We start from the raw sequence: 26,023 nt of genomic DNA on the forward strand, positions 1-26,023 counted from the left end.
AAAAAAAAAACAAAAAGATAGAAATCAAAATAAATGAACAATGCTGTATGTAATTTATAAAGACACTTAACAGGGAACTGAGGTGGTTCAGTCTATTAAGCATTCAACTTTGGGTCAGGTCACAACCTCACAGCTCCTGAGTTCGAGCCCTGCTTGGGCTCCATACTGAGATCTCAGACCCTGGAGCCTGCTTCAGATTTTGTCTCCCTCTCTCTTCCCCCTCCTCTCATTGCACTCTGTCTCTCTCTCTCTCTGTCTCTCAAATATAAATAAATATTAAAAAACTTAAAAAGACACTTAAAATTTATGTTTTTCTTAATGTTCTTAAATTATGAAGCATCTTTATTATGGTACCTTCATGGGAGGCCTTAATAAGTAAGGTTTACTAACAGGAAGGTCTAACAACTGATTATGGCAAGTAGAATTCAGAATCTCCTTTGAAAATACTGATGATTGGTGTATTTTTCAAAAGTGTGGCTTAGCTATCCGAATCCAAACAAGCTTTTGATAAATAAATTATAGTGCCAGAGGATTAGGGTATAAGAATTAAAACAAAAGTCAGTAGATAATTATAAATGCAATGAATTTTAAAGTCATGGCATTTGTACAGGTCAGAAAATAGTTACATTTGTTGAAGATTAGTTGCGTTTGCTAAAGAAGCTGGTGATTCACTAAGAGCATAGTTATATTAACGTTTCCCAAGCTATCTGGCTGGAAGGATTGCCACCTTAAGTCACATCAACATGTTTTTGGATACTAGTTTTTAATGCCGCATTGGTTTGAAAATGGAGGCTCTTTTTAAAATATATCTAGCAGTGTTTTCATCTATACTTTAGTTAGAATACCTTTTCTATGTGGGATACATATCCTGTCTCATGACATAATCATGGCAAGTTGTTTGGGGAAGGACAAAGAGAAAGTCTAAAGTAGTGAATAAAAACATGGACTTTGGAGTCAAATTAGTCTTAACATTTGAGTTCCCGTTTTGCCACTTAGTAATAACTGTCACTGAGTTAAGGTTGCCATATTTAGAAAAAAAAAAGCAGAAAATCCAGTTAAATTTGAATTTCAGATAAATTATAAGGTTTAGTATAAATATCTCTCATGCAAAATTTGGGGGTATACTTATGCTAAAAAGCCATTCATTGTTTATCTGAACTTCACAATTTATTGGGAATCCTGCATTTGATCTAAAAACCTACAACCTGCAGCAAATAACAATCTGCCTTATCCCCAGCTTTGAGATAAGTCAAACGGAGTAAATTATATTTGTAGAGAGTTAAATTAAATAATGTACATAAGAGCTCAATTCAGAGCCCAGCCCAATATAGTTATTGTGATAACTATATCACAGTAAATGACAACTATATGGAGAGTATTCTTTCAGTTGTCAGACATCTAGCTTGGCATCTTGAAATGTTGTTAGATGTCTGGGTTAGAGTTCTCTCTAAGATCTTTAAGTGAATAGTATGCTAGTCTGAGTGGTCAAAGACTGTGTGCTCTTGTCCTTCAAAATTTGGTATTAGGGAATTATATAGCCCAGGCTACTTAGTGTAGCCAGAAAGCCTATATTTTTAAGGGGAGATAAAAAAGGTCAAGGAAAAAATTTAAAAGGCTTTGGAGTCAAAATGCCTATGATTCCATTTTGAAATCTGCTGTTTAACACTTTACTTAACCCCTCTCTCTGTATTTTATTTTCCTTTTCTGTAAAATAGGAATAATACCCAGGGGTAGTGGTATAAAGAGTAAATGATGTCAGACATGTACAGGCCTAGGAACAGGTCTTGTCACTTGTTAACTATTCAGTATTTGTTAGTTGTTGGCATAATTTGTCCATGATGCCAAACTGTAAATCTGATTCAAAATCAGTGATTGTCCCCATGCCCAGCATATGTTTGCGTTGGGGTATTGATTAGCTAAGGGACATGGAATGGATAGATTCTGGATATTAGTAAGTGTTCTGTAATATATATATGCACGCGCGCGCACACACACACACACACACACACACACACATATCACTTTATCAGAGTACAAATGGTTTCCTATTGATGGTCTCCTATTTGATGGTTATTTATCATCTTCACAATTCTGTGAGGTAGGTGTTGTTACACTGTTTTTACAGATGAAGAAAGTAGAGGTTAGTGTTAGTGGTGTTAGCAGCCTAAAAGTCATATAACTGAAGAAGCAAGTTTGATACAAGTCTACTGATTTCTAGTCCATTGCTCCATTTTACTGTTTGCTGCCTCCCATCATAATTGTGGTATTAGGATTATCATCACTAAGGTCTTTGTCTTCTCAACAGTTTTTTTTTTCCTAATTTTAGAGAGAGTAAGCACAATGAGGGGAGAGGGGCAGAGAGAGAGACAGAGAGAGAGAGAGAGAGAGAGAATCTTAAGGAGACTCCACACTCAGTGCAGAGCCCAACTGAGGGCTCCATCCCACAACCCTGGGATCATGAGCTGAGCTGAAATCACGAGTCAGATGCCCAGCCAACTGAGCCACCCTGGACCCCTCAATGTTTTTTTTAAACATGTACTATGGTCAAGAAAGGGGAAATGCAGTGACTAGAGAGACAGAAGGCTTGATTACAGTGCAAGGAGTTTAAAGTTTCTCATCAGCTAGATATTTATTTGAAGAAGTAATACATATGTGGTATGGCAAACACTCAATTAGTACAGATTTATACATTTAAAATTCTCTCTCACCCTATTTCCCCAATTGCCCTCTCCAAAGACAGTCACTGTCACTGGTTTCTTTTGTATTCCAGAAATGTTCTGTGTGAGCTTATATTTATATATATATACGTACGCACTCTTTTATACCTTTTGTTTAGCAATATATTCTACCATATCTACTTCATTTTTAGTTTAAATGACTTTAAATACTAATGGGTAGCAATATATCTCTGGTGCTATTGTTAAAACTGTCTTATCCAATTTTTTATTTGTGCTTGAAGCATGTAAAAATGAACCACAGCCTGATATATCCTAAATCTGCCACTGCCATCACCTCAGTCCAGTTCACATCATTTCTTACCCAGACACCACCTGTCTTGCTGCCACTTCTCTTGCTCTCTTCTAGTTCTTTCTCCACACAGAAACCAGAGCAAACTGGAAGAACATGAATTAGAGCACATCTCTCTTCCAGTGGTTGCCCTACACACACAGAAGTTCTTTATTTTCTGGCCCAAAAGCCCCTTGAGACCTGTCTACCTAATTTGCTCTCACCACAGGCTTTCAGACCTACGATGTTCAGTTATGCCAAGGAGCTGCTTACTAGTCTTCCCTTACTCTTTGTGTAGCTGTTTCTTTCACCCTTATTAAATTTCTTTGCCTACAGATTTTCTTTTTTTTTAATTTTTTTAATATTTAATCTTGAGAGAGAGAGACAAAGCAGGAGTGGGGGACGGACAGAGAGAGGGACACACAGAATCCGAAGCAGGCTCCAGGCTCCAAGCTGTCAGCACAGAGCCCGATGCGGGGCCTGAACCCATGAACCATGAGATCATGACCTGAGCCAGTCGGACCCTCAACCGACTCAGTCACCCAGGCACCTCTGCCTACAGATTTTCTTGGCCATCAGTTGAAAGCTACTTTTTTAAGTTACCTTATATTAAATACCTTAAAATAATTATTTTGTAGTGCACCTTAAAATCACAGAATCATCTTGATGTGTTTGTGTGTTCCTTTATTGTTTGTTTCCACCCCCACTAAATCTAAGTTCTATGTCTGTGTTGTCCACCACTGGACTTTCAGTGCCTATATTAATACCTGACAATTTGTTAGGTAATAGATACTCAGTAAATTTTTATTGACTGAATATTTGAATGAGTGAATGAATCTTTTTCAGAGATTTATTTATGCTATATTGTTACAAGTATTACATCTGTTATACTATTGATGTTACAAATAAGAATTATAGTCAAGTAGTTATGAAACTATACTATTTTGTATAAATACTTATAGTATATTATATATTTTACAATGATATAGAAAAATGTCATTGTCTCATAGTTATAAAAAGTAGTTTTAAAAAGTTACTTAAAAATTTCCCCTGATATCAGCATATGATAAAATATTTGTTGTAGTTATTATACCATAGAGTAATACAATCAATATAAATTATACAAGGTATGCCATCTATGCAGTCAAAACATATTATTAAGATTCAGTGATATCTTAAAGGATAATTTGAACTACTGACCACTAATTCATGTACTCTATGATACATTTCATTTTTACAACGTAAGAATTTGTATTTATATATATTGTAAAATGATTACCACCATTAGTTAACATCTGTCACCTTACATACTTACAAAACAATTTTTTCTTGTGATGAGTTTTAAGATTTGCTCTCTTAGTAACTTTCAAATATGCAATGCAGTATTATTTACTGTATTCACTGTGTTGTACATTATATCCCTGTAACTTATTTTGTAACCTATGACCTCCTTTAGTCATTTTACCCACCTGAAGTCCTTGCCCCTCTGGCAACCACCAGTCTGTTCTCTATATCTATGAACATGGTGTTTGTTTTTTGTTTAGATTCCACATATAAATGATATACAGTATTTGCGCTTCTCTGTCTGACTTGTTTCACCTAGCATAAATGCTCCTTAATTTCATGTATGTGTATCAAATGGTAAGTTTTCACTCTTTTATGGCTGATATTATTCCATTGTATAGATACACCACACTTCATCTGTCAGCAGACACTTCAGTTGTTTCCATATCTTGGTGATTGTAAATAATGCTGTGATGAGCATGGGGCTGAATATATCATTCCTAGTTAGTTCTTTTGTTTTCTTTGGATCAATACCCAGAATTGGAATTACTGGAGCATAGGATAGTTCTAGTTTTAATTTTTTGAGGAACTTACATACTGTTTTCCATAGTGGCTGCACCAATTTATATTCCCACCAACAGTGTACAAGGGTTTCCTTTTTTCCACATCTTTGCCTGCATTTGTTATCTCTTGTCTTTATGATATTACCCATTCCAACAGGTACAAGATATCTCATTGTGGTTTTGATTTATATTTCCCTGATGACTGATGATGTTGAACATCTTTTCATGTATCTGTTGGCTATCTTTGTATCTTATTTGAAAAAAATAATGTCTATCCAGATCCTCTTTGGGAAAATGGCTATTTAGATCCTTTGCCAGATTTTTTATTGGATTTTTGGGAGGTTTTTTGTTTTGGTTTTTTATTTTGTTTTGTTTTGTTTATTTTTGCTGTTGAGTTGTATGTGTTGTATTTTAGATATTAACCCCCTATCACATAGATAATCCACAAATGTTTTTTCCCATTTATAGATTGCCTTTTCATTTTGTTGATGGTTCTTTTGCTGTGCAGAAGCTTTTTAGTTTGATGCAGTCTCACTTGCTTATTTTTGCTTTTTGCTTCTTTGCTTTTTGATGGTAAATCTAAAAACCTCGTTACATTACTGACATCAAGGAACTTATCCTCTGTTTTCTTCCGGAAGTTTCATAATTTCAGGCCTTATTTTCAAGACTGTAATCCATTTTGAGTTAAAATTTATGAATGCTGCAGGGATGCCTGGGTGACTCCACTGGTTAAGTATCCAACTCTCGATTTTGGCTCAGGTCGTAATCTCCCAGTTTGGTGAGTTCAAGCCCCACATCAGGTGCTGCGCTGACAGCGCAGTACAGAGCCTGCTTAGGATTCTCTCTGTCTTTCCCTCTCTCTCTGCCCGTCTCCTACTCATGGTGTCTCTATCTCTCTCAAAATAAACAAACATAAAAACAATTTTTTAAATTTATGTATGGTGTAAGATAGTGGTCCAATTTCATTCCTTTGCATAGAATTGTCTGGTTTTCCCAACACCATTTATTGAAGAGAATGTACTTTCTCCATTGCATATTATTGGCTTATTTGTCATAAATTAATTGAACATACATGTGTGGGTTTATTTCTGGGCTTTCTATTCCACTGATATGTGAATCTGTTTTTATGCCAGTGTCATAACTGTTAATTACTATACCTTTGTAACATAGTCTGAAATTGGGGAGTGTGATGCCTCCACTGTTGGTCTTCCTAAGATTGTTTTGGCTCTTTGAGGTATTTTGTGGGTCTATACATCTTTTAGGATTGTTTGTTCTACTTCTGTAAAAGATGCCATTGGAACTTTTATTTGGATTGCACTGAATTTGTATTTGCTTTGGGACAATGAACATTTTAAAGTTTTCTTCCAATCCCTGAGCACATATCTTTCCATTTATTTGTGTCTTCTCCAGTTTCTTTCATTGGTATCTTACAGTTTGCAGTCTACAGGCCTTTTACCTTCTTGGTGAAATTTATTCCTAGACATTGTATTCTTTTGATGCAATAATAAATGGAATTGTCCTTAATTTCTCTTTCTGGTAGTTTGTTAATAGTTTATAGAAACACAACATATTTTCATATATTGACTTTATATCCTCCAGCTTTACTAAATTCTTGTATTAACTCAAATAGTTTCTTGGGTGGAGTCTTTAGGATTTTTTAGATATCATACCCTTTCATCTTCAAATAATTTAGATGGTTTCACTTTTTTTTATTGTCCCAATTTGAATGCCTTTTATTTCTTTTTCTTACCTAATTGTTCTGGGTGGGACTTCCAATACTCTGGTCAATAAAAGTGGCAAATGTAGATACCCTTGTCTTGTTTTTAATTTTAGAGAAAAACTTTTGAGCTTTTCACTGTTGAATATTATGTTACCTGTGTACTTGTCATTTATGGCCTTTATTATGTAAGGGATATACTTAAAGTTTTAGCAAGTAGAAAATAATTCTACTTAAAATTTTTGCTCAATAAGGAACTTAGTACAGATATTGAATCATTATATTGTACACCTAAAACTAATATAATGTTATATGTCAATTATACCTCAACTAAATGTATTTATCTATGCCTACCATAATGTCACTCCAGCCTATAGAATGTACACAATACTGTTTATTATGTGATGAATTATACATATTAATTATACTTCAGATTCCCTTCAAATAATGCAAGTATTTTAAAATTAGTTTTCTAGTGTCTTTTATGGGTTTTTGCTGGCATGTCTACTCAAGTGAGTCAGACTTTTCTGCCATTGCTGATTGGGTTCATAAGTGCACCATAACAGAAGGTTAAGTTAATTGTCCAAGACATAGATTTTGATTCTGTTTACATGATGACTGGACCCCCCTGCAAAAAAAATAGATCCGACTATAGATGTGGGAAAAAACCAAACTCAAAATATGATACTTTATAGTCAGCATGCTTCTGTCATTCTGAATGAGAACTAGAAATAAATGTTTATGACATTGCTTGTGAATATATGTTCTTTAATGTAGTGCTCTTTAAACTTGGCTCCATGAAAACTGGCTAGTGTATACAGGAACGCACATATTTTAAAGGGATCAATTTCAAGAATCTCATCTTTATTACTCCGCCCTAAAGTGGATCTACCTATGAATGTTCTGTGGTTAAAGCTTCAGGCTATTTATATCTTTTCATCTCTGCTTGACAATTGCCTTCTGCCACTTAAAAAAAAAACAGAGGGGGGCATAGCTCTCACTCACCCATAATCTTATTTGGTGCATTACACAGGTGTGACAACCTCCAGGAATAGAGGGGTCAAACAGAAAGTCCATTCCAAGTACCAATTTTAGGGAAGCCTCTAATGATGGGGGGTAATGCAGTTTTTCAATGTTACTTTATGGCATAGAGAAGAAAAAAATTAAAGCATTATTGCTTTAACATCTTTTAAGTTTTCCTAAACAATTTGAAATTCATTTGGTGACTAGTTTTACCATTGGTTTTTAAATAATGTCTTTTTCAAACACAGCCTTTCTTTGATGATAACTTCCAGAGCCGTGCATATTTAATTCTATACTTAAAAATCATTTTGATCCAAATATCTGCATGAAATGTCAACAATAGCCAAAACATGGGAAGAGCCTAAATGTCCATCACCTGATGAATGGATCAAGAAGATGTGGTATATATATACAATGGAGTATTACATGGCAATGAGAAAAAATGAAATCTGGCCATTTGTAGGAAAGTGGATGGACCTTGAGGGTGTCATGCTAAGCGAAATAAGTCAGGCAGAGAAAGACAGATACCATATGTTTGCACTCATAGGTCTAACAGGAGACCAGGAGAAACTTAAAGGAGGACCAGGGGGAGGGGAAGAGGGAAAGAGAGTTGGGGAGAGAGAGGGATGCAAAACTTGAGAGACTGTTGAATACTGAAAATGAACTGAGGGCTGAAGGGGGAGGAGGGAAAAGAGGTGGTGGTGATGGAGGAGGGCACTTGTGGGGAAGAGCACTGGGTGTTGTATGGAAACTAATTTGACAATAAACTACTTAAAAAGAAAACAAATATCTGCATGAAGCAGCATTATACTTGGAAAAGATAACCATGATGTTGATAGTGGCATCATTCTTTTTGGACACACATTTTTCTCTGGTCACTGTCAGTCTCACTAACGGAAATTGGAAGCTATCCAATTTATCCTTTGTACTTTTCATAATAATTGAAAGAACACATAGGGGAAAAATATTTGGAGTTTTGAGATGATTATACTAAAATACACGAATATCATAGATTGCAAAATGTGCCAGGGGTTGGGGGGTGATGGGTGGTGATGAGAGAGAGAGAGAGGAGAGAAAGAAAAAGAAACAGTGTTACACAATGTATGGTAATGGGGAAAACTTCAGAGAACCATGCCTGGGCTGTCAGTGATGGTACTAAGCCTTGAATAAAGTTGCATTTTATATCTCAATGAGAAATAATCAGAAGTTAGGAACAAAGACGTAAAAGTAAATTTAGACCAAGATACCTTGATCTCTGTAATTTAAGCAATTTACTTTTACTTTCTCATTCTTAAAATTTAATGAACTTTCAAATTTGAAGAATCATTCTGCCCTGTTTATTCTCAGTGGAGATATTTGATTGTTTTCTAGCTCCTGCGTTAAGTTGCAGGAATTTCACTTAGAGAAAAGATTGTTGTACTTGCAAAGCAGTGGTTTTTAAACAAAGGGTTCATATCAGAGTCACAAGTAGAACATTTGGAAATATTCGTGTATTTTCTTAACTAGGAATCTGATTCAATAGATCTGGGATGGAGCTCATTAATCAATATTTAAAAAAAAAATTCCTTGACTTACTCTGGTGTGTACCTTTACACTTTCAGTTGAGACCACTATGGTAAAAGAATATGTTCCTTGTAGGGATTGACCCTGAAAATGTTTCTGAAAATCCATCTGTGTGTACAATCATTCTTTACTCAGATGTCTGTCTTTCATTTATACCTTTGTGTATTAGTTTCCTAGGGCTTCTGTAGCAAATTACCACAAACTTGGGTGTCTTAAAACAATAGAAATTTGTCTTTTTATAATTTTGGAGCCCAGAAGTCTCAAGGTGTCAACATGGCTGGGCTCCCTCAGGAGAGTCTAGGAGACTCCTTTCCAGCCTCTTCCAGCTTATGATGGTTGCTGGCATTCCTTCACTTGTATCTATATCAATCCCAATTTCTGTGTCCATCTTCACATTGCCTTCCCTTCTGTATTTCTTAAACTTTCATCTGCCATCTTCTTCTATAGACACCACCCAGCCCAGATGCCTTCCCAATCTCAAGATCATAAACTTAATCACATTTCCAATCTTTTTGCTTTATATAGAAACATATACAGGTTCCAGAGATTAGCACCTGAACATCATTTGGGGGTCTGAGATCTAGTCCACCACAACTGGTTATCACCTCAAGCATATAATTTATATGGGCTGCTGTAACCCATTAAGATTGATTTATCCCTAACTCAATTCATGTCTATAGGGATATAATAGCCTTTCATGACAGTGTTTGCCCCCAGAGGCTTTGCTGTCTTGGAGCTAAGTCAAATAAACCTTCCCATAGCTAGGGATAAATTATTTTCCTGAGTTGTAGACTGCATCTCCAGTTTCAGCCATTTATATGGCAGATACCTTTAGTCCTAAGTGGACTGATATTATAGGATGAGTGTGGCAAACCCCTCATCCTCACCAACAAAGGCATTTCAAGAATGTGTCCTACCAACAGTGGCTTTCTTTGAAAGTTCATCCTTTAAGAATAGCATATTACAGTGACCACCATAGCCACAAGTCTTATCTTTTCACATGGGCCTTGACAAGCTAGGCATTTACAATGCTGTAAAGTTAGGTAGAATATAGTTAGTTTTAATTGATAAGAGAGACTGTCGTTAGTTGAATACAGTCAATTGATTTCTGAGAGAAATGTGATTTATAAGAGTTTGTGAAAAACAGCTAAAGGGCTTTGAGAGAAATTAATATTGGACTTCATTTTTTTTAGTCAATAAAAGGAAAAAATTTTTTGATCTCTAAGACCCCTATCAGCTGTGAAATTCCATGCTTATGTTTTTTGAGGAGAAATTAGAAAGTTTGACCAGTATGAAAAGAATAATTCCATCTTATTTTCTCTCTTTACAGGCTCTATACAACTCAATTAAGAATGAGAAGCTCGAATGGGCAGTGTAAGTATGCTGGATGTCAGCATTTTTTTTATATGAACTGCTTATTCTTTTTACTGTTTTTTTTTACGCTTTAAATTTGATCCTAGAGATTAAATATGCATGGTCAATTCTCATTTTACACCAGTGTCTAATATACTTTGTGCAAAACCTAAGTAAACTCTGAGTACCCCAAGTCTTTTTCTGGATACCCAACATGCTCCTATTTTGCTTTTAGTTTAGTTGCTATGTCTAGAGACACAGTGATCTTCCTAATGTATCTTCTAAAAAAGAAGATCTGATAAAATCATATATATCCCAGAATCCAATACAAATGATTTTGATACAGTCTGCTTGTTTTAATCTTTCCTTCCTATCATCAAGGATCAAGTTTTCTAATCCCATTTCCAGTCACACTAGTAATGCCAAGGTATTGATAGATAAACTTGAGATATGAAATAAATCAACAATTTTTTTTTAACTGCAGAATTTCCACGAGTTATACAATGCCAGTCTCCAAGAGAGGAATCATGTGTGCAATGCGTTCTGAATCTTTTTGACAGTATCATGTAGTGTTTGGGAAGTACAGTTACAGGTAAATTACACTACAGCAGTTAGGAACTTACTTAAAAAAACTTTCTATTAAATTTTTAATTGTTGTCCAGAAATTAGGTCAAAATATGTTTTCTAATTAGAACTGTTTGTGAATTTTATTTTTTATTTTCACCAATATTAAGTACTCTTAAATACTTTCCTACCATGTGGCCTAACATAGCAATCTGCAGTGAACCTAGGTTTATAGAATAATAACTGGGGGATAAATCTTACTCTTTCATCTGTACACTGGAAAAAAGTAGTTTATCAATTGACTGCATATGTCTCACATATAATAAGCTATAATGCATTTCAAAATACTGCTTAAACTGCACTAATTGTAAGGTTATATGGCACTATTTTAAATTAGGGATTCAGGGTTTGATTTGAGACTAATATTTGCAAATATATGTGATGGCCTGTGTCTCTGTATTTATATCTGTCATGAGACTCAAAGGCAATGTATCATTTCAAGGAAAACTCATTAAGATAATAAGAATTCGGGGTACCTGGGTGGCTCAGTGGGTTAAGCGTCCGACTTCAACTCGGGTTGTGATTTCACAGTTCATGGGTTCGAGCCCTGCATTGGGCTCTGTGCTGACAGCTCAGAGCCTGGGGGATGCTTCAGATTCTGTGTCTTCCTCTCTCTCTTCCTCCCCCACTCATGTTCTGTCTCTGTCTTTCAAAAATAAACAAATGTTAAAATTAAAAATAAAGATAATAAGAATTCATGGCCTATATTCCAAAGTGATCATTTTTGGACATATCTTTCATGAATGAAATTGGGTTTCCTAGAAAAATTTCAAAAATGATATACTTAGAATCTTGCAGAATATTAAAGGCATACCCTGACCTATGTAGAATTCTCCTCTAGAGAAAATTAATAAAAATGAAATATAAATATATTCATACAGGGGAGAGATATTTTGAAAATTCTTTATAAGTTATTGTAAAAAACAAATGTAGTCCTGAGGATCTGTTTTGTAAATCTAAATGTATTGAAGTCATTATGGTATGTTTTTATTTATATTTATGTATAGTGGCAATTGGGTGCAAGAAAGGTTTTTTTTTAATTTCAATGTAGTTAACCTTGTTTCTCAAGGTGACTGCCTGTGGAAAGGATACTATTGCATCTAGAAGATACTACAGTTAACATATAATATTATGTTAGTTTCAGGTATACAATATAGTGATTCAACAATTCTATACATCACTCAGTGCTTATCATAATAAGTATACTCCTTAATCCCCATCACCTGTTTCACCCATCCCCCCACCTACCTCCTCTCTGGTAATCATCAGTTTGTTCTCTATAGTTCGGAGCCTGTTTTTTGGTTTTCTCTTTTTTTTACTTGTTCATTTGTCTTATTTCTTAAATTCCATATATGAGTGAAAGCATATGGTATTTGACTTTCTTTGACCCAACTTATTTCACTCAGCATTATACCCTTTAGATCCATTCATGTCTTTGCAAATGGAAGACTTCATTCATTTTTATGCTGAATAACATATATACCACATCTCGTTTGTTCATCTATCAATGGACACTTGGGCTGCTTCCATAATTTGGCTATTGCAAATAATGCTGCAATAAATACAGGACTGCATGTATCCTTTTGACTAATGTTTTTGTATTCTTTGGGTAAATACCCAGTAGTGAACCTCCATACTGTTTTCCACAGTGGCTGTACCAGTTTACATTCCTACCAACAGTGCATTTGTTCTTTTTTCTCTACATCTTCCTCAAAACTTGTTTTTTATTTCTTTGATCAAACTTGAGTTTTTCATTTTAGGCATTCTGACAGGTGTGAGGTGATATCTCATTGTGGTTTTGATTTGCATTCACCTAATGTTAAGAAAGAATCTTATCTCAGGCCCTGTTCATGGGCAGGCATGGGAGTCTACTTAAGACCTGGGCACTTCTTGGTCCTCTTGTCAAAAGAGCATTGTGTTCTGGAGCCCAGATTCCAGAATTAGATAGATCTGGATTTGAATTCGAGCTCTTCCATATATTAGTCATGTTAACCTTAGGCCTCAGTTTCTTATTTTGTCTGATGAGCAATTATTGAACTTCATATAACCCTCAGGATTACACTGTGAAACGTTCTAAAACACTAAACATAAAGCAAGTTATCCTTCAAATGGTAACTAATATTGTATCTTTTAAACCTCTAATTTCTATTTTGTCATTTACCTTTTTGTCTCACTCTTGTTCATGTGCTTTCATATCCACATGTATTCTTTATCGCCTACAGTACTATATCATGTAATTAACAGCTACTGAAACTAATGTTCCTTAGAACACACTTTAGAAAACCCTGCTATAGGGGGAGGAATCGGTTTGTCTTGGCTCAGGCTGGGATTTCGGCTGACCCTGCCTGAGGCGAGATGCGCAGACCTCAAGCATATTATAGTATAGAGGTGGAGTTTAAGGAAAGGTATTAAGCAGGCTGTGTTGTAGATTATGAAGAAGTAATAAATTGTATCATTTATCTTGAATGTATCGTAGATAAGCTGCTATATAACGATTGCCACTTCAGATAGCTGTGAAATTAGGTGATTAGTTGTTACTTAACCTTCTAATTTCTATATAAGTCTAATTACATGAAACAGAAGTTGGTGTTTTTATTTTTTACTTTGCTTTTCTGTTTGGAGTGTTACTGTATTGTAAATGATGGGAAATAATTGCATATGTTAAAAAATATGAAACTTTATGAAGTAAAAAAAATAAAATAAAATTTCAAAAAAAATAAATAATAAAAAATAAATTAAAAAAAGAGAGAGAAAAAAAAAGAAAACCCTGCTATTTATCAATTTATGTGATTCTTCAGATAAAGAACTCAAGTTTTTCCTTGATAAATAAGTATGTGTATGTATAGAATTATATAGAACACTGTGCTTACCCAGTTTTTCTGGTACCTCTCTAATCACACTTCTTCTGACTTGTTTTCTTCCTGTTATCTATTAAAGTGGGTACCTTTCATATCTCAGCAGTTAGAATTGTCTTCTTTCACTAATGTCCTTTTTTCAGCAATCTTAATTTATTTTTAAAACTTCCTGCCAAATCATGAGAGACCTTTGAATCCTGAGAACAAACTGAAGGCTGAAGAGGGAGGGGGTATGGGGAAGAAAGGGCAATGGTCTTGGAGAAGGGCACTTGTGAGGAAGAGCACTGGGTGTTATATGGAAACCAACTTGGTAATAAACTATTAATTAAAAAATAAAAAAATAAAACTTCCTGCCATATCTGTAAAAATTTTTCCAAGTATTTATACAAATCTGACCTCTTTCCCAAGTTTCAATTCAACATTTTTACTTTTCTGTAGGACATTTCCATTCTACATTGCCCTTTTCATCTGTCTCTGAACTTTGTCATATATTCTCCATTTCTATGAACACCACCAGTGTTTCTGTACTTACCTAGGTTTTGGCCTATACATTATCTTTGACTCTTCCCATGCCACCTCTTTCACTACTGCAGAAATGGTTTCATAAAGCACCTTTCTTTTCCATTTCTGCTGCTGCAGCCTGAATCAGGCATTCATACTTTTTCATCCTAATGCATACATCCATCTCAAGCCTCTTTCTGCGACTTTTACTTTACTGAAGCACTTCTCTGCTCTAAAACTTCATTTATCATCTTCACATTCTGCCAGTAATCTTTTTTCTCTCCAGTATTTGCCTTTATACAGCCTACATTTCAACTAAGTTACCACTACATACAGATCCTTGTACTTGTCCCATGGCTTCCTGCCTTTTTTGCTGATGTTCATGAAGTAACCTCTGCTTAGAGTCTACATCTGTACCAATCTTTTATTTACAACGTCTGAAATTCTTTATAGCTCAGCTCATAACCAGAAATAATCTCAGCCCTTAATTATCTATTTTACTTTATCTGATGATATCATAAGTTTCTCCCATTATAGTTATTTGTAGGAATGTTCCATTAGAATATAACCTCTTTAAGGAAATGATACATGTCTGGATTTGTCCCTTTATATCCTCCTTTGTTGAACATACTGCTTATAGGTAATGAAGTTCACATAAAAGACCAGAAAGAGCAATAACAACAGTGTAAGTAACTGCTTCTCCTAAAAGATGAGCCTATGATTGTATAGTTTAGACAATGGTTAATAAGAAAGATGATGCTGCCACAAAATTTCTAGGACGTTTACTTATGTGGGAGGCATCTTGATGTTGATTTTAGAAGCTTAGAAGAAATCAAATTATACCATCATGAAATGTTATAACTGGAGAGACCTTAAGAGTTTTTAGTCCTTTGTCTTTCTAACTGGAGTTCATGAAGCCTAGGATTGGGGGCCTCCCTAGGAGATGGAAAGGGAAGGAGAGATGATTACAGGAACACACTTCTAGCTTCCAGGAGCATCATGCCTATTTTAAATGACCAAAGTAGCTCAACCTGTATTTTTTATTAATATATATTTGAAATCCTAGTTAATATTATTTAGATGTATCTGTACTTAAAAAATTTTTTTAAGTACCATTCCAGTCCAAAGTTCTCATTTTGTATATGAGGAAAATAAAGTCTAGAAGCAATTACTAAGAGATCCAAAGTTCCTCACTGTAGTGACAAAGCCAGGATTTGTTAAAAATTTTCAAATGTTACTGTGTAGAAAATGGCCATCTCAAAAGAGTAGTTTTATTTCAACTCCAGAGTATTTTTGCTTTATCTTAGACTGATTGAAATGGGTCATCTTTAGTTTATGAATGTAATTTATTGCCCCACATATGTTTTCTTTATCATTTTCTCTTTTGTTATAATTCTCCCTGATTTTTTATTTGTGAACATTAGACTTCTACAGGAAGAAAAAATTATAATTCTCTTATATTATTTACTTTGTAAAGGTGCTTCTTTGTTTTATTTTTAAATATTTTTTACCTTGAGGTAAAATTATTTTTTTTGTTTTTTTTTAAATTTTTAAATAGTTTATTGTCAAATTGGTTTCCATACAACACCCAGTGCTCTTCCCCATAAGTGCCCTCCACCATCACCACCACCTCTTTTCCTCCCTCCCCCTTCCCCTTCAACCCTCAGTTCATTTTCAGTATTCAATAGTCTCTCAAGTTTTACGTCCCTCTCTCCCCAACTCTCTTTCTCTCTTCCCCTCCCCATGGTCCTCCATTAGGTTTCTCCTGGTCTCCTGTTAGACCTATGAGTGCAAACATATGGTATCAGTCCTTCTCTACCTGACTTATTTCGCTTCGCATGACACCCTCGAGGTCCATCCACTTTTCTACAAATGGCCAGATTTCATTTTTTCTCATTGCCACGTAGTACTCCATCGTGAATATATACCACATCTTCTTGATCCATTCATCAGGTGATGGACATTTAGGCTCTTTCCATGTTTTGGCTATTGTTGACATTGCTGCTATGAACATTGGGGTGCATGTGCTCCTATGCATCAGCACTTCTGTATCCTTTGGGTAAATCCCTAGCAGTGCTATTGCTGGGTCATTTGAGGAACCTCCACACTGTTTTCCAGAGCGGCAGCACCAGTTTACATTCCCACCAACAGTGTAGGAGGGTAACTGTCTCTTTCCATGCAAAAAGATAAATCACAATAATTCATTGTATAATGAGTAATTCTGTTAAATAACTTTAGTATCTGTAAGCCCTGATGATTTTATATAAATAAAGGTGTTAATCACCTTAATCTATACTTAAATTATTTTGGATCAAGACATTTATATTATACTTTTTATATCATCCTTTTTTTGAGGAACCTCAATACTGTTTTCCACAATGGCTATACCAATTTGCATTCCCACCAACGTGCATGTGGCTTCCTTTTCTATGCATCCTCATCAACATTTGTTTTTTGTGTTTTTTTATTTTAGCCATCTGACTGGTGTAAAGTGATATCTCATTGTGATTTTGATTTTCATCTCCCTGATGATTAGTGATACTGAGCATCTTGTCATGTGTCTGTTGGCCCTCTGAATGTCTTGTTTGGAGAAATGTTTATTCATCTTTTCTGTGCATTTTTTATTGGATTATTGGATTTTTGGGTGTTGAGTTTAATAAATTCTTTGTATATTTTGGATTCTAACCCTTTATTGGGAATGTCATATGCAAACATCTTGCCCATTTAGTAGGTTGTCATTTGTTTTTCTTGGTTGTTTCTCTTTGCTATGCAGAGATTTTTATTTTGATGTAGTCCCAAAGTTTATTTTTGCTTTTGTTTCTCTTGCCTCAGGAGACATATCTAGACAGATGTTACTACAGCCAATGTCAAAGAAAAAACTGCCTGTACTCCTTCTAGGATTTGTATGAGGTCACATCTCACATTAGATTCGTAATCCATTTTGAGTTTATTTTTGTGTATAGTGTAAGAAAGTGGTCCACTTTGATATTTTTACATTTTGCTGTCCAGTGTTCCCAGCATCATTTGTTGAAGAGCGTGTCTTTTTCCCATCACACGTTCTTTCCTGTTTTGTCAAAGATTAATTGATAATATAATTGTGGGTATATTTCTGGGATTTTTAGTCTGTTATATTGATCTATGTTTCAATTTTGGTGTCAGTACTATACTATTTTGATTACCACAACTTTATAATATAATGTAAAGTCAGGGATTGTGATGCCTCCAGTTTTGTTATTGCTTTTCTTTTTTTTTTTTTTTACTCTATTTATTTATTAATTTTTTAGATAGTTTATTGTCAAATTGGTTTCCATACAACACCCAGTGCTCTTCCCCACAAGTGCCCTCCTCCATTACCACCACCTCTTGTCCCCCTCCCCTTCCGCCTTCAACCCTCAGTTCATTTTCAGTATTCAATAGTCTCTCAGGTTTTGCGTCCCTCTCTCTCCCCAACTCTCTTTCCCTCTTCCCCTCCCCGTGGTCCTCCATTAGGTTTCTCCTGTTTTCCTGTTAGACCTATGAGTGCAAACATATATCTGTCCTTCTCTACTTGAGTTATTTCACTTCGCATGACACCCTCGAGGTCCATCCACTTTCCTACAAATGGCCAGATTTCATTCTTTCTCATTGCCATGTAATACTCCATTGTATATTTTATATATATCACATTTTCTTGATCCATTCATCAGGTGATGGACATTTAGGCTCTTTCCATGATTTGGCTATTGTTGACAGTGCTGCTATGAACGTTGGGGTACATGTGCCCCTCTAAGCATCAGTACTTCTGTATCCCTTGGGTGAATCTCTAGCAGTGCTATTGCTGGGTCATAGAGGAGTTCTATTTTTCAAGGTTTCTTTGGCTCTCCAGAGGCTTTTGTGGTTTCATACAAATTTTAGGAATTGCTCTAGTTTTGTGAAAGATGCTGGTGGTATTTTGATAGGGATTGCATTGAATGTGTAGATTGCTTTGGATAGTATAGATATTTTAACCTTATTTGTTCTTTCAATCCATGAGCATGGAATGTCTTTTCATTTCTTTGTATCTTCTTCAATTTCTTTCATCAGTGTCTTAGAGTTTTTAGAGTACAGTTCTTTCTCCTCTTTGGTTAGGTATTCCTAGGTATCTTATTATTTGACTCAGTTGTAAATGGAATTAACTCATTAATTTCTCTTTCTTGCTACTTCAGTTTTGGTGCACAAAAATGGAACAGTTTTCTATACCTTGTGTATCCTGCAAATTTACTGAATTAGAATATTAATTCTATAATTTTTTTGGTGTAGTCTTTGGAGTTTTCCATCTGCAATATGATGGTATCTGCAGATAACAAAAATTTGACTTCTTTCTTATAAATTTTGATGCTTTTTATTTCTTTTTGTTGCCTAATTGCTATGGCTAAGACTTTTTAGTACTCTGTTAAATAAAAACAGTTAGTGGACATCATTGTCTTGTTCCTGACCTTAGGAGAAATGTTCTCAGTTTTTATCCACTGAAGATAATATCCACTGTAGGGTTTTCATAGAAGTCCTTTATGATGTTGTATTATATTGCTTCTAACCCTACTTTGTTTAGGATTTTATCATGAATTGATATACTTTGTCAAATGCTTTATCTGCAGATATTGAAAAGTTCTTATCCTTTTTCTTATGATGTGATATGTCATACTGATATGCCAATATTTAACCACTTTCTTTTTTTTTAAATATTTAACCACTTTCATACCAGGGTTAAATCCCACTAGACAATGGTGAATGATATTTTTGTGTGTATTGTTGGATGTCATTTGCCAGTATTTGTTGAGGATATTTTCATGTATGTTCTTTAGAGATATTGGCCTGTAGTTCTCTTTTTTTTGTTGTGTTTTTAATCTGGATTTGGTATCAGTTACTAAATGCTACCCTCATAGAATGAAGATAGAAGTTTTCTTCCCTCTTATATTTTTTGGAAATGTTTGAGAAGAATAGGTATTAACTCTTTCATGTTTGGTAGAATTCACCAGTGAAGCCATCTAGTCCTGGATTTTTAATTTATTGGAGTTTTTTTTTAATTACTGGTTTAATTACATCGCTGGATCTGTTAAAATTTTATATGTCTTCTTGCTTTAGTTCTGGTAGGTAGTATGTTTCTAGGAATTAATCCATTTCTTCTACGTTGTCCAATGTGTTGGCATATTGTTTTTTATGGTATTCTCTTAAAATTGTATTTCTTCAGTTTGGGTTGTTATTTCTCCTCTTTCCTTTCTGATTTTGTTTATTTAAGTCTTCTCTCTTTTTAGGATGACTTTTGATAGATTTTTATCAATTCTTTGATCTTTTCAAAGAACCAGCTCCTAGTTTCATTGATCTGCTCTATTGGTTTTTTAGTTTCTATGTCATTTATTTCTCCTCTACTATTTATTTCCTTTTCCACTTTTTAGGTTTCGTTTGGGTTTAGTTTGTTCTTTTTCTATCCCCTTTAGGTGTAAGACTCTCCAGAGACTTTCGTGGTTCCATACAAATTTTAGGAATTGTTAACAATTCAGATGGTATTTTGATAGGGATTGCATTAAATGTGTAGATTGCTTTGGGTGGTATAGATATTTTAACCTTATTTGTTTAACCTTATTTGTTATTTGTTACTTTTTTGAGATTTTTCTTGCTTTTTGATACAGGACTATATTCGTATAAACCTCCCTCGTAGAAGTGCTTTTACTGCAAATCCCAAAGATGTCGTACTTTTGTAATGTTTTGTATTTTCATTTTTCTCCATATAATTTTTTATTTTTTCTTTGATTTCTTGGTTGACCCATTCATTGTTTAATAGCATGTTATTTAATCTCTGTGTATCTGTGCTTTCCAGATTTTTTTTTTTGTGGTTGATTACTAGTGTCATAGCATTGTGATTATAAAAGATAGATGGTAAAATATTGATTTTTTTTCCTTTATGTTTGTTATTAACTATCTTATATTTATAAGTGCTACCGTGTTGGGTACATAAATGTTTATAATTGTTATATCTTCTTGTTGGATTGTTCCCCTTATAGTTATGTTGTATCTTTCCTTGTCTCTTGTTAGTCTCTGTTTGAAAATCTATTTTATCCTATGTAAGTATTGCTACACCAGCTTTCTTTGGACACCCATTTGTATGGTAAATGTTTCTCCATCCCTTCTCTTTCAATCTCAGGTGTCTTTAGGTCTGAAATGAGTCTCTTGTAGGCAGCATATAAATGGGTCAAGTATTTTTATCCATTCCATCACCCTTTATCTTTTGATTGAGTGGTTAGTCCATTTACATTCACAGTAATTCTTGATATGTATGTGTTGCCATTTTGTTACTTCATTTATGGTTGTTTTCTACTTCTCTAACCCTTTCTTCTCTTGCTCTCTTTTATGATTTTCTGACTTTCATGTGATATCCTTGGATTTCATTCTTTTTTTTTTTTGCATATCTCTTAATGGTTTTTGATTTGTAGTTGACATGAGGTTTGTATATAACATCTGCATATAGCAGTCTATATTAAGTTGATGATCACTTGAGTTTAAATATATTATTCTCCCCCCAGCATGTTTTACATATATTGTGTCATACTCTACACCCTTTTGTGTTCATTGACTGATTTACAGATATTGTCATTTTTATTGCTTTTTTGCTCTTTATGATCTTTCCTTTCCAATCACAGAGTCCTCTCTAACATTTCTTGTAGGACTGGTTTAGTGGTCATGAACTCCTTTACCTTTTGTTTCTCTGGGAAACTTTTTGTTTCTCCCTCTATTATGAATGACAGCCTTTCTGGAAAGAGTATTCCTGGCTACAGATTTCCCTTTGAATAGATCATCCCACTCCCTTCTATTCTGGCAAATTTATGCTGAAAAACCTGCTGATACCTTATGGGGTTTCTCTTTTATTTTTCTTTTATCTTGTTACTTTTAAATTCTCTCTTTATCACTACTTTTTGCCCTTTTATTACCATATGTCTTGGAGTGGACCTCCTTGGGTTAATTTATTGAGGAATCTCTGTTCCCCCTAGATCTTGATATTTTTTCCTCCCTCGATTGGGGAAGTTTTCAGCTATTATTCCATCAAATAAAATTTCTACCCCCTTATCTATTCTTCTTTTGGGATCCATATAATTAGAATGTTATTACACCTGATGAAATCACTGAGTTCCCTAAATCTCTTCTCATTTTGCATAGCTTTTTTTCTCTCATTTGTTCAGCATGATAACTTTCCTTACTCTATTCTCCAAGTTGCTGATTCATTCCTCTGATTCCTCTAGCCTTTTTATTCCATCTAATGTTTTTTTAATTGCATTTACTGTGTTTATCTCTAATGTGTTCTTTTTTTCTATTTCTTTGAGAAGGGGTCTCACTGATGTCTTCCACTCTTATCAAGCCCAGTGAGTTTATGATCATTAAATTCCCATATGATCATTAAATTCAGCATATTACTTAAATCCATTTTGCTTAGTCTCTTGTTATGGCTTTGTCCTGTTCTTTCATTTGGGACATATGCCACTGTCTCTTCATTCTGTCGAATTCTGTGTTTGTTTCTGTGTGTTAGGAAAATCAGCTAGATCTCCTGCTCTTAGAGGTAATGACCTTATGAAGAAGAAGGCCTATATCCCCCAATATGCAGTAACCCCTGTTTACCGGATCCTGACACTTAAGAGGTGTCTTCTGTATTTTGTGCATAATGCTCTTATGTCTTGGCTGCTTTTTCCTTCAGTCCAGTCATCTGCAGTGGCTCTCTTTGACTGTTGTAGGCAGTGTTTGATCTCTCTGGGGCTGCCTTAGCCTTGAGTTGAGTCACACCAGATATTTCTCAGAGATGCAGTCGCACCAAACTGCAATACACCTTCCTTGTGTTGTCTAATGAGGTTTCATTAGTAGGTAGGTCCTGAAATCAGACCATCTATCTACTTGCAGCCCACTGCTAGGGCGGCCATCTGACTGATCTTCCCCTCACCCCAGGGAAGGAGTCACTTTGGAGTGGCACTGGCCTCTGTCAGAGCTACCTGCATAATGCCAGTGGCTTTGGATGGATTATGACCAATGGTGTATTGAAGAGGACATCATACTGATGCTGGGAGTGGCCAATAGGTGGCATGCAGTTTTAACATAGTGTGAATTGGTCTGCTTTCAAAATGAGATCTGTGACCAAGGCTGTGGGAACTGGGTAGCCCGGACAGATCTGCACAGCACCTTGGGTGGGCACACAATTTTAACAAGGTGTACACTGGTCTTTCATTGGGCCACCTCTGCCACTGCCAGGACCAAGGCCCCACAGCATGGTTAGGTTGGGAGACATTGTATTAGCAAGTTTAGTGCCAGTCTTTTGAGCAAGTTGACCCACAGCTCTAAGATTTAGGCAAATGTGACTGGAAGGGGTGTATTTACAGAAGTGTACAGAGCAGTGTTTGGTGTAAGCACGTTAAGTAGTGAATGCAGGCATTGTGTTGATTCCCACAGGTGGCTAAGTGTTTCTGCTGAGGGCCAGGGAAAGAAGATGGCACCAGCCAACACCTTTGGTTCTGGATTAGTCTCATTGAGATCTCTGTCCCTCTTGGACACACTCTGAGATTAGTAAAAACTCTTCCTTACATATGCTCCAGACGTTTTTCAAAGTGGGAATTTTGGTATCTCGATGGATGTTCTTCGTGCCATCTCTGGGGGGACTCAACTTCCCCTCTCTCTCTGGGCCAAACCCACTGATTTTTAAAATCTAGGTTTTAAGTACAGCCGGTTGTGAGAACTCACAAAATTTGGCCCCTCCTTTTAAAGCCAAATGTTATGTGATTTGTTTTCCCTGTGTGAGCTCTTTGGTATAAAAGTCTGTTTCTCCCCATTCTATGTTCCATGGCTTTCTCCCCACCTTGGAGGCTAGAGTCTGTTTAAGCTCCCTACCACATCTCTCTTCTCTTACCTTCTTCAGTGTGGCATGTTCTGTACATTTACTTTGGGATTTTGTTCTGCCAGTCTTTGCATCATTTTCTGTGTTATTTATGCTGTGTTATTTATTACCTAATTGTATCCGTGGGATGAGGTGAGCTTAGGGTCCTTCTACTCTGCCATCTTTCCAGTCTCCATCTAGTAATTCTCTTTTTAAACTTCCAAATAGTCACCTGTAGGTTTATAATAATTACTATTGAGAAAACTAAGGCAGAGAAGTTTCTATTGGTTGGATAGTATTCATAGATACTGCAAATATATTTAATATGTTAAAAAATGTATCCAAAAAGAATTGGGGAGGTTGGCATTAAGTTATTGGTAGAGAAAGAAATAACCATGGAAAATTTAATAAAACTATTTGCGTGAGCCTTGGACTATAAGGAAGGATTAAAACTTAATTCTCTATTTTGGGTATTTATACTGTTAAGCATTTTCTAGATATGTATTGTGCCTCATTGAAATCATAGAATAGAATTAGATTTAACATCCTTACCATCATAGCTGTTAAATGATTGCTTTCCTTATATTCCTAACATGGGGAATGCTGATTCATTTTTTTGGTAAAATACTAATTCTAATGTTAATATTAGATGGAATTGACAAATTTAGAAGGTAATTCATATGAATATTAAGTAAGGGTAAATCTATTTATATACAGATGGTGGGTGCATAAAGAACATTATTCATTTGATTATTCAAATTTAAATTCAGTGAAGATTTATTGCATTAAGGAAAGAGGATAAATAAAACATAAATAACAGTTACAAAACAGTGATCATTAATTTGAAAGGATATTTTTGAGCTGAAGAATTAATATCACTTAAAAATTTGTTGGGGTGCCTGCGTGGCTCAGTTAGTTAAGCATCTGTTCTTGATTTCAGCTCCTATCATGATCTCACAGTTTGTGGGATTGAGCCCCCACCTTGGGCTCTGTGCTGACAGCATGAAGCCTGCTTGGGATTCTCTCTCTCTCTCTCTCTCTCTGCCTCTTTCTCCCTCCTCAGAGAGAGAGAGCTCTCAAAATAAATAAATAAATGTAATAAAATTTTTTAGCTAAAAATGATCTTGAATGTGGATTAATCTCCCAGATTTTGGTGTGTAAAAGAGGAAAGATTTCAGGATACAGAATTAGGGAAGATTCTCTCACATAGCTCTGTGAAGTATAATTTAGTAAGAATCTGAAACAAAACTCACACTTAATGTTTAATGTTTAATCTGTAGGTACTTATTTTTCTCAGCCATTTTAAGTATGCTGAACTCAGGTATATAGGAAACTGGAAAATATTTCCCATCCAAATCTTAGCTTTATTTTTTTCCCAATAATATTTTATTATCAAACTATTTTCATACAACACCCAGTGCTCTTCCCCATACGTGCCCTCCACCATCAACACCACCTCTTTGCCCCCCTCCCCCTTCCCCTTCAACTCTCAGTTCATTTTCAGCATTCAATAGTCAAGTTTTGCATCCCTCTCTCTCCCCAACTCTCTCTCCCTCCTCCACTCCCCCTGGTTCTCCATTAGGTTTCTCCTGTTTTCCTGTTAGACCTATGAGTGCAAACATATGGTATCTGTCCTTCTCTCCCTGGCTTACTTCGCTTAGCATGACACCCTCGAATTCCATCCACTTTCCTACAAATATATATACACCACATCTTCTTGATCCACTCATCAGGTGATGGACATTTAGGCTCTTTCCATGTTTTGGCTATTGTTGACATTGCTGCTATGAACATTGGGGTACATGTGCTCCTATACATCAGCATTTCTGTATCTCTGGGGTAAATCCCTAGCAATGCTATTGCTGGGTCCTAAGGGAGTTTTATGGATAGTTTTTTGAGGAAGCTCCACTGTTTTCCAGAGCGGCTACACCAGTTTACATTCCCAACAGCAGTGTAGGAGGGTGCCCGTCTCTCCACACCCTCGCCAGCATCTGTAGTCTCTTGATTTGTTCATTTTAGCCACTCTGACTGGCGTGAGGTGGTATCTCTGTATGGTTTTGATTTGTGTTTCCCTGATGATGACTGATGTTGAGCATCGTTTTATGTGCCTGTAGGCCATCTGGATGTCCTCTTTGGAGAAGTGTCTGTTCATGTCTTCTGCGCATTTCTTCACTGGGTTATTTGTGTTTTGGGTGTGGAGTTTGGTGAGTTCCTTGTATATTTTGGATACTAGCCCTTTATCTGATATGTCATTTGCAACTATCTTTTCCCATTCTGTCGCTTGCCTGTTAGTTTTCTTGATTGTTTCCTTTGCCTTGCAGAACCTTTTTATCTTGATGAGTCCCAAGGGTTCAGTTTTGCTTTTATTTCTCTTGCCTTTGGGGATGTGTCAAGAGGGAGATTGCTGTGGTGAAGGTCTAGGAGGTTTTTCCCTACTTTCTCCTCAAGGGTTTTGGTGGTTTCCTGTCTCAAATTCAGGTCCTTCAGCCATTTTGAGTTGATTTTTGTATATGGTGTAAGAAAGTGGTCTAGTTTCATTCTTCTGCATGTTGCTGTCCAGTTCTCCCAGCACCACCTGCTAAAGAGGCAGTCTTTTTTCCATAAGATATTCTTTCCTGCTTTGTCAAAAATTAATTGGCCATACATTTGTGGGCCCAGTTCTGGGTTCTCT

General features: G+C 35.6%; 1 protein-coding gene across 3 annotated transcripts in view; it reads left to right on the forward strand.

The window, feature by feature from the left end:
- Positions 1-26,023, forward strand: part of PSD3 (pleckstrin and Sec7 domain containing 3) — a 442,746-nt gene that overhangs the window by 198,230 nt on the left and 218,493 nt on the right. For all 3 annotated transcript variants that reach the window (XM_029936893.1, XM_029936887.1, XM_029936888.1), the window contains exon 7: positions 10,487-10,530. In XM_029936893.1, coding sequence (XP_029792753.1) covers positions 10,487-10,530 — 44 coding nt within the window. The remainder of the gene's footprint in view (positions 1-10,486; positions 10,531-26,023) is intronic.

The sequence above is a fragment of the Suricata suricatta genome, chromosome 1 (assembly GCF_006229205.1).
Source record: "Suricata suricatta isolate VVHF042 chromosome 1, meerkat_22Aug2017_6uvM2_HiC, whole genome shotgun sequence".
Taxonomy (NCBI): domain Eukaryota; kingdom Metazoa; phylum Chordata; class Mammalia; order Carnivora; family Herpestidae; genus Suricata; species Suricata suricatta.